The sequence below is a fragment of the Pongo abelii genome, chromosome 18, assembly GCF_028885655.2.
Source record: "Pongo abelii isolate AG06213 chromosome 18, NHGRI_mPonAbe1-v2.0_pri, whole genome shotgun sequence".
Classification (NCBI taxonomy): Eukaryota; Metazoa; Chordata; class Mammalia; order Primates; family Hominidae; genus Pongo; species Pongo abelii.
Window position 1 is genome coordinate 67,310,291 of NC_072003.2, and position 17,220 is coordinate 67,327,510.

The 17,220-nt window shown below is 57.0% G+C and overlaps 2 protein-coding genes across 15 annotated transcripts in view; one reads left to right on the forward strand and one right to left on the reverse strand.

Annotated features, from left to right (window-relative positions):
- Window positions 1-11,118, forward strand: part of TSNAXIP1 (translin associated factor X interacting protein 1) — a 25,769-nt gene extending 14,651 nt beyond the window's left edge. For 2 of the 12 annotated variants that reach the window (XM_024233734.2, XM_054534994.1), the window contains 14 exons: window positions 177-289; window positions 437-563; window positions 2,983-3,076; window positions 3,941-4,137; window positions 4,492-4,627; window positions 5,022-5,191; window positions 5,272-5,431; window positions 5,506-5,636; window positions 5,792-5,917; window positions 6,049-6,201; window positions 6,320-6,429; window positions 6,608-6,734; window positions 6,831-6,937; window positions 7,112-7,423. In XM_024233734.2, coding sequence (XP_024089502.2) covers window positions 177-289; window positions 437-563; window positions 2,983-3,076; window positions 3,941-4,137; window positions 4,492-4,627; window positions 5,022-5,191; window positions 5,272-5,431; window positions 5,506-5,636; window positions 5,792-5,917; window positions 6,049-6,201; window positions 6,320-6,429; window positions 6,608-6,734; window positions 6,831-6,937; window positions 7,112-7,352 — 1,992 coding nt within the window. In that variant the 3' untranslated portion in view covers window positions 7,353-7,423. Of the gene's footprint in view, window positions 1-176; window positions 290-436; window positions 564-2,982; window positions 3,077-3,940; window positions 4,138-4,491; window positions 4,628-5,021; window positions 5,192-5,250; window positions 5,432-5,478; window positions 5,637-5,791; window positions 5,918-6,048; window positions 6,202-6,319; window positions 6,430-6,607; window positions 6,735-6,830; window positions 6,938-7,111; window positions 7,424-10,810 lie in introns of those variants that run through there. The other 10 variants (XM_054534993.1, XM_054534997.1, XM_054534992.1 and 7 more) reach the window with 8 other exon arrangements.
- CENPT (centromere protein T) overlaps window positions 7,516-17,220 on the reverse strand; it is a 22,836-nt gene continuing 13,131 nt past the window's right edge. Inside the window, exons 2-15 of one of the 3 annotated variants that reach the window (XM_009250835.4) lie at window positions 14,451-14,574; window positions 13,030-13,380; window positions 11,814-11,904; window positions 11,586-11,673; window positions 11,370-11,466; window positions 11,112-11,248; window positions 10,934-10,970; window positions 10,573-10,715; window positions 9,746-9,904; window positions 9,121-9,444; window positions 8,780-8,873; window positions 8,025-8,201; window positions 7,833-7,937; window positions 7,516-7,749 (exon numbers count right to left, since the gene is read on the reverse strand). In XM_009250835.4, coding sequence (XP_009249110.2) covers window positions 7,626-7,749; window positions 7,833-7,937; window positions 8,025-8,201; window positions 8,780-8,873; window positions 9,121-9,444; window positions 9,746-9,904; window positions 10,573-10,715; window positions 10,934-10,970; window positions 11,112-11,248; window positions 11,370-11,466; window positions 11,586-11,673; window positions 11,814-11,904; window positions 13,030-13,139 — 1,686 coding nt within the window. In that variant the 5' untranslated portion in view covers window positions 13,140-13,380; window positions 14,451-14,574 and the 3' untranslated portion in view covers window positions 7,516-7,625. Of the gene's footprint in view, window positions 7,750-7,832; window positions 7,938-8,024; window positions 8,202-8,779; window positions 8,874-9,120; window positions 9,445-9,745; window positions 9,905-10,572; window positions 10,716-10,933; window positions 10,971-11,111; window positions 11,249-11,369; window positions 11,467-11,585; window positions 11,674-11,813; window positions 11,905-13,029; window positions 13,381-14,450; window positions 14,575-17,220 lie in introns of those variants that run through there. The other 2 variants (XM_063717687.1, XM_024233739.2) reach the window with 2 other exon arrangements.

The following is a 17,220-nucleotide window of genomic DNA, read 5'->3' on the forward strand; positions in this document are numbered from 1 at the left end:
GGAGGCGAAGGTTGCAGTGAGCCAAGATTGTGCCACTGCACTCTAGCCTGGGCAACAGAGCAAGACTGTCTCAAAAAAAAAAAAAAAAAGTCAGGACTGGGGGAGGAGAGATGGAGAGAAACATTAGGAAGGGGAGCAATGTTGCCAATGGCAACCCCACCTATCCCTCCCTGCAGACTGGTCAGTTCTCCATGGGTGGGCACCTGTCCCCATGGCCCACATACACCAGTGGCCAGACCATTTTGCAAAATCGAAAACCCTGTTCAGATGACTACCAGAAGCGAGTAGGGTAAGCCAGGGTCAGTCCCATGGTGGGTAGGCTGGCATGGGCCAGGCTTTGGGCCAGGAGACAGGGCAGGGGCGTGTGTTGCCCCAGACTGAGGGCACAAGGGCCCCATGGGGGTGCTGGCCACGTATCAGTCACTGTCCCCTGCAGGAACTGCCAGCAGCACCCCTTTCGCACTGCCAAGCCCCGGTACTTGGAGGAACTGGAAAACTACCTACGCAAGGAGCTCCTCCTGCTGGACCTGGGCACAGATTCCACCCAGGAACTAAGGCTGCAGGTCAGAGCCACAGAAGAAACTTGGGGAGGGCAGGGGAAGGGTGGGAAGAAGCTTCATCTACCGGCCGGGCATGGTGGCTCACGCCTGTAATCCCAGCACTTTGGGAGGCCAAGGCGGGTGGATCACCTGAGGTCAGGAGTTCAAGACCAGCCTGGCCAACATGCGAAACCCCGTCTCTACTAAAAGTAAAAAAAATTAGCCAGGCATGGTAGTGGGCGCCTGTAGTCCCAGCTACTCAGGAAGATGAGGCAGGAGAATCGCTTGAACCCTGAACCCGGGAGGCAGTGGTTGCAGTGAGACGAGATCACACCACTGCACTCCAACCTGGGCGACAAGAGTGAGACTCTGTCTCAAAAACAAAAAAAAGCCTCACCTACCAAGGACTGAGCACCTCAGACCTTCAGGGGAGACCCACCTCTCCCAGCTCTCCTGGGTCTCCTTCCCTGAACAGAAGCATGAAACATCCTATGAAAATGCCAGTGAGGCCGGGCATAGTGGCTTATGCCTCTAATCCTAGCACTTTGGGAGGCTGATGCAGGAGGATCGCTTGAGGTCAGGAGTTCAAGACCAGCCTGGTCAACATGGTGAAACCCTGCCTCTACTAAAAACACAAAACCTGCAGTGGTGGTGCACACCTGTAGTCCCAGCTACTCAGGAGGCTGAGGCAGGAGAATCGCTTGAACCCAGGAGGCAGAGGTTGCAGTGAGCCGAGATTGTGCCACTGCACTACAGCCTAGGCAACAAAGCGAGACTCTGTCAAAAGAAAAAAGAAGGCCAGGCACGGTGGCTCACACCTGTAATCCCAGCACTTTGGGAGGCTGAGGCAGGCGGATCACCAGGTCAGGAGATCGAGACCATCCTGGCTAACATGGTGAAACCCCGTCTCTACTAAAAATACAAAAAAATTAGCCAAGTGTGGTGGTAGGCACCTGTAGTCCCAACTGCTCGGGAGGCTGAGGCAGGAGAATGGCATGAACCTGGGAGGCGGAGCTTGCAGTGAGCCAAGTTCACGCCACTGCACTCAGCCTGGGCAACACGGTGAGACTCCATCTCAAAAAAAAAAAAAAAAAAGAAAATGCCAGTGAGCAGGCAAGGCTGCAATGTGGATCCGAAAGTCTCCTGAGGCTGGAGTTTCCTCACCTGAGTCAGGTGGCCTGGATGCTGTGCCCAGTCCCTGCAGCTCTGTGATCCCCAGTACCCAGGTTGGGCCACTGGACATCAGTGAATGGAGCCTGAATGCTCGCAGTTGGGCAAGCAGGGGTCACACCGTGTTTAGCAGCCCAGTGGCAACAACCCCAAGCTTAAGGAACCAGCCCAGATGCATAAGGAGGGAGAGAGGAAGAGAGGGAGGGAGGGAGGGAGAGAGGAAGAGAGAGAGAGAGAGATCAGATCCAACCCAGATTCCAGTGTATATTAGGGAGAGAATCACCAAATGTGCTCAAACAAGGATGATGGTAGAGAATCCCTGCCTTTTGACTTAGTCACTGACTAAAGCATTTACTGAGCGCTGGCTATGTGCAAGTGCAAGGCCCTGGGCTGGGGCCTTACATCGATCTCCCGAACAGATAAGGAAGAAAGCATACCACTATGGTGTAGTGGGGCTGGGCTTCAAACTCAGGGCTGACTCTGGAGACTATGCTCATTTCAGTGAGCAATGCTGCCTCCGGAAACCTCCCATGCATCCAAATGAGACAGAGGACCACACCCCTACTTGCATGTCAGGATGCAAGGGTACAACCTTCAATCTCCTGAATCTACCAGGCTCTAAGATGGGGAGAGGTTACAAGTGAGAGGCCAATGATGCAGTGTCTAGAAGGCAAGAGGCTGGCTGCCTGGAGAGCCAGAGAGGGGCTCAGGCACAGAGTGGAGGTCTGTCTATGGTCATGGCAGTCCACTAGGCCTCAGAGACAGTATCAGGACAGGCCTCCAGAGAGCTGCCCCCCAGGCTCCATGGCACTGTGAGGTACCCGGGTGGTATCTAGGGCATTTACTTGAATATAAGTGACCTGGCAGCCTCATGCCGGAATACTACTAAGCCCAATAAAGAAAAACACAGTGCCAGGCACAGTGGCTCACACCTGTAATCCCAGCACTTTGGGAGGCCGAGGTGGGTGGGTCACGAGGTCAGGAGATCGAGACCATCCTGGCCAACACGGTGAAACCTCGTCTCTACTAAAAATACAAAAATTAGCCAGGCATGGTGGCACGCGCCTGTAATCCCAGCTACTCAGGAGGCTGAGGCAGGAGAATCACTTGAACCTGGAAGGCAGAGGTTGCAGTGAGCCGAGATTGCACCACAGCACTCCAGCCTGGGTGACAGAGCAAGACTCCGTCTCAGGAAAAAAGAAAAAGAAAAACAGTTCCCCACTAAGGTTGGCAGCTGTGGGCCAGGAGATGATGGGTTCCCTTTTCTTGCCAGCCTTACAGAGAGATCTTTGAGTTCTTCATAGAGGACTTCAAAACGTACAAGCCATTACTATCCTCCATCAAGAATGCGTATGAGGGGATGCTGGGTAAGAATGCACCTCCTGCCAGGGGCAGTGGCTCACGCCTGTAATCCCAGCACTTTAGGAGGCCGAGGCGGTGGATCACTTGAGGTCAGGAGTTTGAGACCAGCCTGGCCAACATGGTGAAACCCTGTCTCTACTAAAAACACAAAAAAATTAGCTGCGCATGGTGGCATACATCTGTAATCCCAGCTACTTGGGAGACTGAGGCAGGAGAATTGCTTGAACCTAGGAGGTGGAGGTTGCAGTGAGTTGAGATCACGCCACTGCACTCCAGCCAGGGCAAAAGAACAAGACTCCATCGCAAAAAAAAAAAAAAAGGAATGCAGCTCCCCTCCTTGCCCCAGCCTGGAAGGGGTGGAGAAGATCCTATTCGACCTTCTGGTGCTCCACAGCAGGGCTGGGGCAGCTACCAACTAGGCCTTGAGGTCACCAAGGCCCCTCAGCCATTCTGCACAGACTGTTCCGTGATAGGGCACCCCAGAGCACCTGACCACCCCTGTCGTTGAGAAGCACAGTGGGGCAGTCCCTGTTGAAAACGGAGTGAACCCCAGGAGAGAGTCAGCACCTCTGGGAGTCAGCAGGCTCCCCTGCCAGGCTCAGGAGGTGCAGGGCATGGTGCAGCTGCAGGACTTAAGGCTGTAGGGGAAAGGACACAGGAGAGACCCCGGTGTTCACCTGAACTCTGCCCTTGGTTTAAAATCAAGTGCAGGAAGGCCTGAAACAGGGACCATGGCTTTGAACAAGGCATGCAGAGATTCTTGGGGTTTGCAAGTGACATAGCCACTCACCCATGACCTTAGGGTCTGTGTCTTCTGGCTGTTTGTTCTCCATGGCCCCAAAGCAGCTCTCCCACCTGTCTCTGCTTAGCCCACCAAAGGGAGAAGATTCGGGCTCTGGAGCCCCTGAAGGCCAAGCTTGTCACTGTGAATGAGGACTGCAATGAGAGGATCCTGGCCATGAAAGCTGAGGAGAAACATGAAATCTCCCTGCTCAAGAAAGAGAAGATGAACTTGCTAAAAATCATCGACAAAAAGAATGAGGAGAAGATTTCATTGCAGAGCGAGGTGAATGGAAGTGGTGTGATAACCAAGTCCCCAAATTCCTGCCAACCCCACCACAAGGGTGACCCCCTACCCCGCTCTGCCTTTCTACAGGGAGTGACACACTAAGCCACCACCTTCCCCCAGAGCCTTGCTAACTCCACCCTCTACCCTGCTGCTAGGCTCAGCACTTTCCCCATAGGGGGAAACATTGGCACCTTGCCGAATTCTCAGAAATGGCCAATCTCCTTCTTCTTTCACCTTTCCTGTTCACAGTCCCTGATGGGGCCCCCCAGCACCCAGCCCACTCCCTGGGGTGACCAGCTGCATACAGGGGTCCAGGGGCAGCCCCTGACCACACAGCCACCTTCTCGCCAGGTGACCAAACTGAGGAAGAACTTGGCTGAGGAGTACCTGCATTACCTCAGTGAGCGAGATGCCCGCAAGATCCTCATCGCAGACCTGAATGAGCTGCGGTACCAGCGGGAGGACATATCATTAGCCCAGTCGCCAGGTAAGCCTGAATCGGGAATCGGGTTTCTCTCTTCTCTGAGATGCTGGAGGAGTCTGGTCTCACCCCTAAGCCCCATTCATTCAACATTCCTAAGACCTGCTCATTCCATAACCATTCAGAGGGGAGATGTCCCTGCCTCCCCCAGGGCCGTGTATCTTCTGAGTTGAACTGAGAATTGTAGGAACACAGTTGGTAGATGAGGCAGCCTAGGCTCCCAGTGGGCTGGAGAGGCCTGGTACTCAGTTTCCTGGGCTTCTAGACTTTAGCCTGAAATCCTAGGCTGGTAGTGCTGTGGGCAAGAACCAGGGAACCCCAAACAGGAAGGGCAGAGGGCTTCAGGCAACCCCTGAGAAAGCCACGGTGACACGGGCTGGTGGGCCCCCTCCCCTGGCAGGCATCTGGGGGGAGGACCCTGTGAAGTTAACCCTGGCTCTTAAGATGACCCGGCAAGACCTGACCCGCACGCAGATGGAACTCAACACCATGAAGGCCAACTTTGGAGATGTGGTCCCCAGGAGGGACTTTGAAATGCAGGAGAAGACCAACAAGGATCTTCAGGAGCAGGTGCTGGCAGGCAGGCAGGGCCAGGAGGGTAGGACGGGGTCTCACAGGTGGGGGGCCAGGGCCAATGTCCTTGCCCACAGCTGGACACCCTGAGAGCCAGCTACGAGGAGGTTCGCAAGGAGCATGAGATCCTGATGCAGCTGCACATGAGCACGCTGAAGGAGCGGGACCAATTCTTCTCTGAGCTGCAGGAGATCCAGCGCACTTCCACGCCACGGCCTGACTGGACCAAGTGCAAAGGTGAGGGCAGCGGTGGGGCCCCAGGTCCTGCTTACATGTGGGCCCAGACTCCAGCTCCCTCTCCCCACATGCAGATGTGGTGGCTGGGGGCCCAGAGCGCTGGCAGATGCTGGCTGAGGGCAAGAACAGCGACCAGCTGGTGGATGTGCTCCTGGAAGAGATTGGCTCGGGGCTGCTGCGGGAGAAAGACTTCTTCCCTGGTCTGGTAGGGGGGTGCCCCAGGAGTAGGGCTTGGGCCAGAGTCAGAACAGCCATGCCCTGCTGCTCAGATAAGCTTCTGGGGAACCAACTGGGGCTCTTCCCTGATTGGGGGTGGGGCCACAGATGGGTCCAGAGATGAGCTGATATCCTCCCTCCTAGGGCTATGGGGAAGCCATCCCTGCTTTTCTTCGGTTTGATGGCCTCGTGGAGAACAAGAAGCCAAGCAAGAAGGACGTGGTCAACCTCCTCAAGGATGCCTGGAAGGAACGTCTTGCTGAGGAGCAGGTCAGATCTCACCAGCCAGTCTGGCCCAGCGTGGTCTTCAGATCCAGAGTCCTCTACAGGTCCAGAGGTGCCAGGGATGAGGGCCAACCAACCCTAAGGCAGGCTGACTGAGCATTTCCTCGATCCCGCAGAAAGAGACGTTCCCAGATTTCTTCTTCAATTTCCTGGAGCATCGCTTTGGGCCCAGTGATGCCATGGCCTGGGCTTACACTATTTTTGAAAATATCAAGATCTTCCACTCCAACGAGGTTATGAGTCAGTTCTATGCAGTCTTGATGGGAAAGGTGAGCTGGGGCCTATTCCCCTTGGGGAGACTGAGAGAGGTCTTTGTCCCTAGCATAGACCAGCTTTGCCCCCACCACTCCCAGGAACAGCAAGTGAACAATGCTTCTCTCCTTATAGTGGAGTGAGAATGTGTATGTCACCCAGAAGGAGACAGTAGCCCAGCTGCTGAAGGAGATGACAAATGCTGACAGTCAGAACGAGGGGCTACTAACCATGGAGCAGTTCAAGTGAGAGGCCAGTCCAGGCCACCCGCAACTCCTACCCAACTGTTCCTGCATCTGCAGGGAAAAGGGGCACCTGGTGGGAAGGGCCACAGCCTCGGAACTCACTCTCTTTTGAGCACTAGGGAGAGAGGCACAAGCAGGCCTCAGCAGGTCCCTGTTGGCCCTCATGTCTCCCCTACAGCACTGTCCTCAAGAGTACCTTCCCTCTCAAGACAGAAGAGCAAATCCAGGAGCTGATGGAGGCAGGGGGCTGGCATCCCAGCAGCAGCAATGCAGACTTGCTCAACTACCGCTCACTGTTTATGGAGGTGGGTGTGTGGGGTCCGGGGACTGGCCTGGCCCCTGCCCTAGCCTTGGCTGGACCCTAGCCAATGTGCCCTCCCCCGACTTGTGGCCCCTCCCAGGATGAGGAGGGCCAGAGTGAGCCCTTTGTGCAAAAACTCTGGGAACAATACATGGATGAGAAGGACGAGTACTTACAGCAGCTAAAGCAGGAGCTGGGCATGGAACTGTGAGTGACCCTCATCCATAGGCAAGTCCCACAGGCTGGGCCCCTGAAGCCCCTGGGTCTCCCTGTGCATCATGCACCATCCACTGCTCAGCCCAGCACAGAGGAGGGCACCTGGGAGTCTGGGGCACGGAGAGGAGGAGTCAGGGCCTGTCACTCTCTTTTCCTGTGGGGCAGCCATGAGGAAGTGACTCTGCCCAAGCTGCGAGGGGCCCTGATGACCATCGACCCCAGCCTGGACAAGCAGACTGTGAACACCTACGTGAGCCAGGCCTTCCAGCTCCCTGAGTCGGAAATGCCAGAGGAGGGTGACGAGAAGGAAGAAGGCATGGTGGAAATCCTCCAGACTGCCCTGGAGCGGCTTCAGGTGATTGACATCAGGCGTGTGGGACCTCGAGAGCCAGAGCCTGCAAGCTAGGAACCTGTGGGCAGCCTGTGTGCTCCAGTCCTGCTAACCCCTAGCTTTTAGTATAAAAGTGTTTGTCTGAACCCATGCCATTCTCCAGACTGTGCTGGGGAGTTGTAGGGGGGAATCAGTCCCTGCCTGGCTGGCCCCAGGACATGCACCAAAATGCAGAATATTCTGTTTATGACACTTTATTGATGCTGGGGGGGTGGGGAGGAGACCTGGAGAAATATGTGGGGGCAAGAGGCCCCAGGTGGGGACAGGGAAAGTGTTGAAGCCTGGCCACTACTGGGCAGGGAAGACAGAGTTGCCACCGTACGCACAGGGGATGAGCAGCTGCCGGTACTCCAGTGGCAGGTGCCGCTCCACTAGCACATGCAGTGAGACTTGGTCGGTGACCAGGCCCTGCCTGCAGTGGAGGAAGAGAAGGGACAGGCAGAATCAGCACCAGAACTCCCCCAGCCAGCACCCCCACACCTTCCGCCCTCTCACCGCCGCATCAGCAGCTCCAGGTCCTCTGGCTTCACAGTCTTGCGGCCAGCATGGGCAGCAAATACCTCCAGGTCGTCACAAAGATGCTGGAAATATTTATCTAGGCTGCCAAGAAGATGGTGATAGAGCAGGCTGAACAGTCTGATCATGACCCCAGGGGTTCCTCTCCTACCCCACGTGCCCCGGACTCACCACTTCTCCACCATCTCAAGAGCCTTCCTCTCCATGGGCATCTTGGCATAGAAGCTAAAGAGTTTCGCATAGTGACTCAGTCCAGCCTTGTGGGGATCTTGCCGGGGCCTGGGGCCGGTGGTCCGGGGCCTAAGGGGATGCCTGACCAACAGAGGCTCTGCAGGCTCTGAAGATAAGCTGAGGGCAACAGTGGACAGAGGGGGCTGAACTTGCCTCAGGAGGCTCTTATTCAAGAGCAAGTCTTGCTGGCTCTTGCTGAGGCTGGGTAACATGTGGCCCTTGGCCAGCCAGGACCAGCAGCCCTGACCACCTGCTGAGGGGCAGTTGGGTCAGGGGGCCACATAGAGGCCAGTCTTTCCCTGGGGCTCTGTCCCTCCACAGTTGACTCAACATCCTGGTTCAGGCTTATTATCTATATTGGTACCTGCTTGGGTCCATGACCCCAGGCCTTAGAATGGACAGTCTCTCCCCTTACTGTACTGCTGCCTTTCCCAATTCTGCTAATCGTCCTCCAGGAAGCCTTTTCTGACTACAAACCAACTACATACTTTCCCCTCACCCAGGCTCCTCTAAGCCCTGGAGGCAGGCACCAGGATGGCAGGGGTGCTCTTGGTGAGCTCTCCCCAGCCCAGCTCAAGCTGCCCTGCTGGGTAATCATCTGCATACCCGTAGGAAGGGGGAGGACCCTATGTACACAGCGTACCCAATGCTCCCTTCCCAAGAGGCCCATGAGGAATGGGGTTGTGGGATCTTACACTGCAGCACCAGGCATTGGGGCTGGCTCAAGAAACTCATGATGTCGCCTGGCCTGGAGAGACTCAGGGGTGCTGGAGGCCGACTCTGGACTTGCTACAAAGAAGAAGGGTGGGTCACAGGGATCCCAGGCCTGACCATCTCACCCAGGCCAGCACAGCCACAGTATTTCTGTCCTGTTTCTGGTGGGCCCCACCTAGCTCCAGCCAAGCAGGTGCCCCTCAGAGTCTTCCTGACCCCCTACCACCACCAGTGCCCGGAAACACAACCCAGGCAAGGCCTTTCTGTGTGCTAGGGCCTGAACACAGCTGTCACCAGTCACCCCCTGCACTGGGCCTCTTACCTTCCCTGCCAGAGGCATCCTCATCCCCTGAAGATGCTCTTGGCCCCTCGGCCTCAGCAGTCCCCTGGGATCCCTCTGCTTCTGTCACGTCTGTGTGTTCCTTGGCCTCTTCTACCCTGCTGGGTCCTTGTGCTCCTGTTGCCTCCATTTCACTCACACTCACACCTTCTTCTTCCATCTTTTTCTCTGCCTCTTCAACTCCATCATGTAAGGGCTCTATTTCATCTTCTCCAGAGACACCACTGCTGGTGCTCAGGAAGCTTAGAGCAAAGGCATCGACCTCCTCTGCCACTCCTGCCAGAAACTGGGCTGGTTTCCCAGGGCCTGAGTGAAGGGGAGAGAATACAGGCTGGAGACGCAGCCGGCCAAGGCTGCATAGCTCAGAGAAGGGTAAAGATGGACTAGCAGACCCAGCCCTGCTCACTGAGGAAAGACAAAGCCAGAGGCAGCACCAGGACATGGATCTGAAGTCTCCTGGCCCAACATGGACTCTGCTCTTGGATGAAGGAGGCAGCCACAGCCAGGGTGCTCTAGGAGCACAGAGGGGCTTGAAGAAGGAAAACTACCATTGTCAGCTCTCACCCAAGCTAAGTTTGGCTCCAGGCCACCGGTGCCACACACTCACTATTGTTCTGCAGCCCAGGCCCACTGCTCTGTGTCTTGCGACCAGTAGCCTGCTCAGCGTCTTCAGCCCCAGTGTGAGGCATGCAGGGCAGGGAGTGATACACATCAGGGGAGCCAACCGTGGGCTGAGAGAATGGCTGGGTGTCCTCCAACACAATGTCTGTGGGCAGAGTAGTAACAGGTTCTGAGGCTGTCACCTGGAGATCAGGGGCCAGCTGGCTCTCAGCGTATTCCAGGCCCACCGGCTGCTACTCAGCATTGCCAGGGCCTGGACAGTAGGCCGCATGGGTCCACCCTGAGTGGCCTTCAGAGAAAGAAGACGACCTAGCACGCGAGGCCTTTTCGACTACAGCCCTCCTTGCTTACCTTCCTGTTCCTCTGCCCGGCAGTCCCAGGCCCCCACAGCTGCCTGCCCACCAGCTGCCCACTTAAAATACCTCTTCGCTGCTTGTTCTGCAGCTTCTTCCCAAACCCTCTTCTTACTCTGGTGAACTTGTTTTCTGCAATCAGGCTCCCAGGTCAGTTTGAATTGGCCAGCTGATCCTGAAACCTGGCCCCTTTCAACAAGTTTCGGCCACCACACCACACCCCTTTCCAACCTCCAGCCCTATAGTCTAAGGATATGGGGCCCTGGGAGACACCGAGGGACGAAGGAAAGGGGCCCCCTGTAGAAAGCAAGCAGAAATTCCTTGTAGACCCACTGACCAGAGTTGCTTGCTGTCCTTGACCCCACCGAGAGGGGCGCAACCCTGACTCAGCATCACCTCCTATCTGTCATAGTGGGGAGAGCTTTCCCCAAAGGCCAGCAGGGGAAAACCTCAACCTTACTTGGAGGAGCCAGGGAAGTATCTCGCAGATCCCGCAAAAAGGCACCCACGTCTACAGCTCGGCGGGCAGGAGGTCTGCGGGCCAAGCCAGGCCTCTGCACTGACTGTGGCTGAAGAGGTGTGGCAAAGGTCAGGTTGAGGGATCTGGTGAGAGGGGGGAGGCACAGAGGAAAGTCAGGTACCTGAGACCCAGTTTGCCCAGAGATCCCTCCATTCACCCTGGGGCTCTCATCTCTTAGAACAGATGCTGTGAGGCTAAAACTGGCAGGGAGTAGTACGGCCAGATTCCATCCCAAGCAGCACCTCCCTCCCCAAGTCTCTCCTCCACCCACTCCCAGAACAGGAATCACCCAGAACAGCACCTGGTGAGGGAAGAGGCATCAGCATTCCCTTGAGGCTCTGTCAGCAACCGGCAAGAGAATGTAAAAGAAGAAAACCATGGTAAGTGCTCCAGGCCTGTGAGGGCCCTCTCTCAGGACTCCTCAGCCTCTCCAGAGGACAGGAGGGAGAGGGTAGCAAAAGTGGTGTCCAGGGCCTCACCTTGGGAGAGAGACAGCCCCTGGTCCACTCCCTGCTGAAACATCGACAGTCTCAGCCTCTGTTTCCTCCTGCCAGGGGCCAGCAGACCTGGAGCCAGGGTTGTGGGGGGCTCGAGCTCAGGAAGTTGCAGCTCCAGGCTATAAGAATGGAGCTTATCTCAGACAGGCCAGGAAGTCCAATTCTGGCTTTTGTAACCCCCAAGAAACTCCCCGACTAAGCTGCCCATAGCACAATCCAAGGTGGGGGAGTTCTGTGTACCTGCCACAACTGCTCTCTCGTCTGGAGGGTTGGACCACCTCCGGTGCTGGCACTGGCTTCACTACCGACTCGGGCATCAGGATGGAAGATTCCGGGGCTGCAGAAATACCAAGGAGAGGGTGGGGCTGACAGAACAGGCCACCCTGAATGAAAGATACCAGAAGACTGGTGTCGGACTGGTACCTAACTCTGACCGGCAGGCCAGCACTCACTTACCAGTTAGTAGGATGTTCTTCAGCAGCGTCCGAGGTGTCTGTTCCTCCAAGTGCCCACTGGCCTGAACATGGGCCGATCTGCCAACAGACTATCCGCAAAAGCACCAAGCAACCAGTCTGTCCGTTTGCCTTGAGATTTCCTCAAGGTGGGCTCCAGAGCAGAGCTAGACCTCAACCCCCCTCCCCGAGGCAGCCAGGGCCCTTTGGGGTCAGTGGGCTGGGTACTTACCCTGGCTCCACGGGAACGCCCTCTGGCTATCGTCCTTGTTTGGCCACTCAACCTCCTGGAGGAAGCCATTTCAAGCAGGGCTCTCCGGGCTCTGCGTAAAGACCAGCAATTACACAGAGAATTACGGTGAGGAAGGATAGAGGATGTAGAGACATGCCTTCATCAGGGGTCTTGGTCTGGAGCCTTTTTCCCTCAGGGCTAGGGACCCAGAAACCACTTGCCCCTACCATTGCCTCTGTTCCCAGCCCTATGTCAACAGCAGTGTGGACCGAAGAAGACCCCTGGGGTATGGGAATAGAGAGGGCATATGAGTGAACTGGGAAAGGCTTCACAGAGGTGACTTCAGCAGAATCACAAACGATAAGTAGGGGTTAGCCACACAGACAAGAGGGGCAATTGGAAGAGCATCCACCCCAGACATGAAAGTAACAATCCATGATGGGTATTAAAGTATTTTAAAATCTTTTAAGAACTTGGTACCCCAGACACCTTAATCTCTCCAGTCCAGTCCCTCTTAGATTCCAGAGCCACATAAGTGTTCCCAGGGCACAGCTCCTACCTCATGGGTGTAAAACCTATAATGAATGGCTTCTCATTCCCTGTAAAGAAACTCCACTGTCCCAGTCTGGCAGATGTCAACGTATGCATCCTCTGCACCATGAGCTCACCACAGCCCTCACCCACTGCCTCTCCCACTGAGTCAGGCCAAATTCCCTGTTCCTTAGCAAAGCATCTTCCAGTTGCTGCCTCCCAACTTCTAACCAGGCTGTCCTCTAGCTCCTTTTCCATTTCCCAGCTGGGAGCTACAGGGACAGTAAGACAATGCGCAGGAACAGTGGGAACCCTCAGGACGCAGAAGTTCAGGGCAAATGCCTAGGCACACCCTGGCGGGTCTGGGGAAAGTAGCCTAGAGAACAGAGCAGAAGGTGAGATTCTGAGCGCCTATCTTCCATCTCCAGTGGCCGAGCCCCCAAAGACTCGGGATCAGTCAGGCTCTGTGGTCCCGAGGGCTGGCTGCCTGGAGCCCTGGGGGCAGGGGCACAAACAGCTGGCCCGGGCCCGGCTAGAGCAATGGAAGCAGTTCTCAGAGTCCCAGGCCCTGCTCCTCTCTAAGACTCAGTTTCCCTCTTCGAACAGAGTCGGAGCTGGGTCCCACCCAGACCCCACTCCCCAGTCCCTCTAGTTGCTCAAGTACTCGGGGAGCCCCCTCACATACCCAGCCCGAGCACTCCGGGGTCGCCGCGGGGTGCGCGGGTCCGCTGTATCCAGCACGCGTCGCAGCAGCGTGCGCGGCGTGGGGTCGCTGTCAGGGTTGTGGTCAGCCATCGTCTCGGCCCCGGGCCCTCCTAACCGCCCAGCCAGCTGCAGGGCCCGCCTTCCCGCCGCCACAATTAAGGTAACTCTCGCGATGCTCCCGCACAGCCCCACGGGAATTGTAGTTCTCGCACTATCGCAGCTCGCGGGGTGGACAGTGACGGTTGCAAACTCTGGCTGCTTTGGAGGCAGCCTCGCTGCGGGTAAACCTCGGTTAATGTAATGCAAGCAGCCCAAGTGTTGGCTTCTTCATCTGTAGATTGAGGTTGATACACACCTGATAAGGAGCTTGTAATGATTCAAGGAGTTAATGTTTAACTCAGAGTCTAACACACGATAAGCCAGGGCACTGGTAACTAGCAATTGCTATTATTAGAAGGCTCTCTCATTCCTTTCTCTCCGAAGATGAGGAGAGACGCTTGGGCCAGGAAAAAGATTTTTATCCTACATATGACCTGGTTAGATTTGCATTTGCAGGCCAGGCGGTGGCTCAGGCCTGTAATTCCAATACTTAAGGACACTGAAGCAGGAGGATAGCTTGAGCTCAGGAGTTCGAGAGCAGCCTGGGCAACACAGTGAGACCCCCGCCCCCTGGTCTCTACAAAAAATAAAAATAAATTATTCAGGCATGGTGGTGCGCGCCTGTAGTCCCAGATAATGGGGAGGCTGAGGCAGGAGCATTGCTGAGCCCAGGAGTTCAAGACTTCAGTGAGTCGTGATGGCACTCCAGCCTGGGCAACAGAGAGAGACTCTGTCTCAAAAAATAATAAAAGCATTTTTAAAAGCTCTGCATTTGCAAATCTGTCTATAGGGCCTATCTCTATCAGAAGAGACCAGGAAGCAGGCTCCAAGGCTAATAAGCTGTTTGTGATCCAGCACTGATGTTATGATCTCCAAACACGAGCAATTTTGAGATGAATTCCGGCTCTCAAACGTTCTATTAATATTTTCCCCATTACCACCACATCTAGCAAAATAAATAAATAATTTTTTTTTTTTTTTTTTTTTTTGAGACAGAGTTTTGCTCTTGTTGCCCAGGCTGGAGGGCAATGGCACAATCTCGGCTCACCGCAACCTCCACCTCCTAGGTTCAAGCGATTCTCCTGCCTCAGCCTCCCAAGTAGCTGGGATTACAGTCATGCACCACCACACCTGGCTAATTTTGTATTTTTAGTAGAGACAGGGTTTCTCCATGTTGGTCAGGCTGGTCTCGAACTCCTGACCTCAAGTGATCTGCCTGCCTCGGCCTCCCAAAGTGCTGGGATTACAGGCGTGAGCCACCACACCCGGCCAATAAAAATTGTTAATGCTAGAGATGCTTACCATATTCTGTTAGTGTTTTCCTCCGTATTTTTCACTGATTGACAATCCCCTCACCTTAAGTTTTCATGGCAACTGAATTAGAACTTGGTTTCTGAGTCTTCCGTGGAGTTCGCTTTCCCAGAATCTGCACCGAGATCAAATGTAAATTATCAGATACCTGAGACAGGCATGGGCATATTTGTGCTTGTGTTAAAAAAGCTGAGCCAAGAAGTCCAGGCATAGTGGCTCATGCCTGTAATCCCAGCACTTTGGGAGGCTGAGGTGGGTGGATCACTTGAGGTCAGGAGTTCAAGACCAGTCTGGCCAACATGGTAAAACCCCGTCTCTACTAAAAACACAAAAAATTAGCCGGGTGTAATGGCACACACCTATAATTCTAGCTACTCTGGAAACTGAGACAGGAGAATTGCTTGAACCCTGGGAGGCAGAGGTTGCAGAGCTGAGATCGAGCCACAATACTCCAGCTTCGGCAACTAAGCAAGACTCCATCTTGAAAAAAAAAAATTCTCTCCCTCTCCCTCTCCCTCTCCCTCTCCCTCTCCCTCTCCCTCTCCCTCTCCCTCTCCCTCTCCCTCTCCCTCTCCCTCTCCCTCTCCCTCTCCCTCTCCCTCTCCCTCTCCCTCTCCCTCTCCCTCTCCCTCTCCCTCTCCCTCTCCCTCTCCCTCTCCCTCTCCCTCTCCCTCTCCCTCTCCCTCTCCCTCTCCCTCTCCCTCTCCCTCTCCCCTCTTTTTTTCGGTCTCCCTCTCCTTCTTTTTTCGGTCTCCCTCTGTTGCCGAAGCTGGACTGTACTGCCGGGATCTCGGCTTGCTGCAACCTCCCTGCCTCGGGCTCCTGTGACTCTCCTGCCTTGGCCTGCCGAGTGCCTGGGATTGCAGGCGCGCGCCGCCACGCCTGAATGGTTTTTGTATTTTTGGTGGAGACGGGGTTTCGCCGTGTTGACCGGGCTGGTCTCCAGCTCCTGGCCTCGAGTGATCTGCCTGCCTCGGCCTCCCGAGGTGCTGGGATTGCAGACGGAGTCTCGCTAACTCAATGCTCAATGGTGCTCAGGCTGGAGTGCAGTGGTGTGATCTCGGCTCTCTGCAACCTCCACCTACCAGCCTCCTGCCTTGGCCTCTTAAAGTGCTAAGATTACAGCCTCTGCCCCACCGCCACCCCGTCTAGGAAGTGAGGAGCGTCTCTGCCTGGCCGCCCATCGTCTGGGATGTGAGGAGCCCCTCTGCCCGGCCGCCCTATCCGGGAAGTGAGGAGCGCCTCTGCCCGGCCGCCCATCATCTGGGATGTGAGGAGCGCCTCTGCCCGGCTGCCACCCCGTCTGGGAGGAAGTGAGGAGCGCCTCTGCCCGGCTGCCCCGTCTGGGAGATGAGGAGCACCTCTGCCCGGCCGCCCCGTCTGGGAGGAAGTGAGGAGCGCCTCTGCCCTGTTGCCCTATCTGGGAAGTGAGGAGCGCCTCTGCCTGGCCGCCACCCCGTCTGGGAAGTGAGGAGCGCCTCTGCCCGGCTGCCACCCCATATGGGAAGTGAGGAGCGCCTCTGCCCAGCCGCCCCTTCTGGGAGATGAGGAGCGCCTCTGCCCAGCCGCCCCGTCTGGGAGGTGAGGAGTGCCTCTGCCCGGCCGCTCCGTCTGGGAGGTGAGGAGCGCCTCTGCCTGGCCGCCACCCCGTCTGGGAGGAAGTGAGGAGCACCTCTGCCCAGCTGCCCCATCTGGGAAGTGAGGAGCGCCTCTGCCCGGCTGCCACCCCCTATGGGAAGTGAGGAGCGCCTCTGCCCGGCCGCCCACTCTGGGAAGTGAGGAGCGCCTCTGCCCGGCCGCCCACTCTGGGAAGTGAGGAGCGCCTCTGCCCGGCCGCCCACTCTGGGAAGTGAGGAGCGCCTCTGCCCGGCCGCCCACTCTGGGAAGTGAGGAGCGCCTCTGCCCGGCCGCCCACTCTGGGAAGTGAGGAGCGCCTCTGCCCGGCCGCCCACTCTGGGAGGTGAGGAGCGCCTCTGCCCGGCCGCCCACTCTGGGAGGTGAGGAGTGCCTCTGCCCGGCCGCCCCGTCTGGGAGGTGAGGAGCGCCTCTGCCTGGCCGCCACCCCGTCTGGGAGGAAGTGAGGAGCACCTCTGCCCGGCCGCCCACTCTGGGAGGTGAGGAGCGCCTCTGCCTGGCCACTCCGTCTGGGAAGGGAGGAGCGCCTCTGCCCGGCCACCCCGTCTGGGAGGTGAGGAGCGCCTCTGCCCGGCTGCCACCCCGTCTGGGAGGAAGTGAGGAGCACCTCTGCCCGGCCGCCACCCCATATGGGAAGTGAGGAGCGCCTCTGCCTGACCACTCCGTCTGGGAGGTGAGGAGCGCCTCTGCCCGGCCGCCCCGTCTGGGAGGTGAGGAGTGCCTCTGCCCGGCCGTCACCCCGTCTGGGAGGAAATGAGGAGCACCTCTGCCCGGCTGCCCCGTCTGGGAGATGAGGAGCACCTCTGCCCGGCCGCCCCGTCTGGGAGATGAGGAGCACCTCTGCCCGGCCGCCCCGTCTGGGAGGTGAGGAGTGCCTCTGCCCGGCTGCCACCCCGTCTGGGAGGAAGTGAGGAGCACCTCTGCCCGGCCGCCCCCTCTGGGAAGTGAGGAGCGCCTCTGCCTGGCCGCCACCCCGTCTGGGAGGAAGTGAGGAGCGCCTCTGCCTGGCTGCCACATCTGGGAAGGGAGGAGCGCCTCTGCCCGGCCGCCACACCGTCTGGGAAGTGAGGAGCGCCTCTGCCTGGTCGCCCCGTCTGGGAGGTGAGGAGCGCCTCTGCCCGGCCGC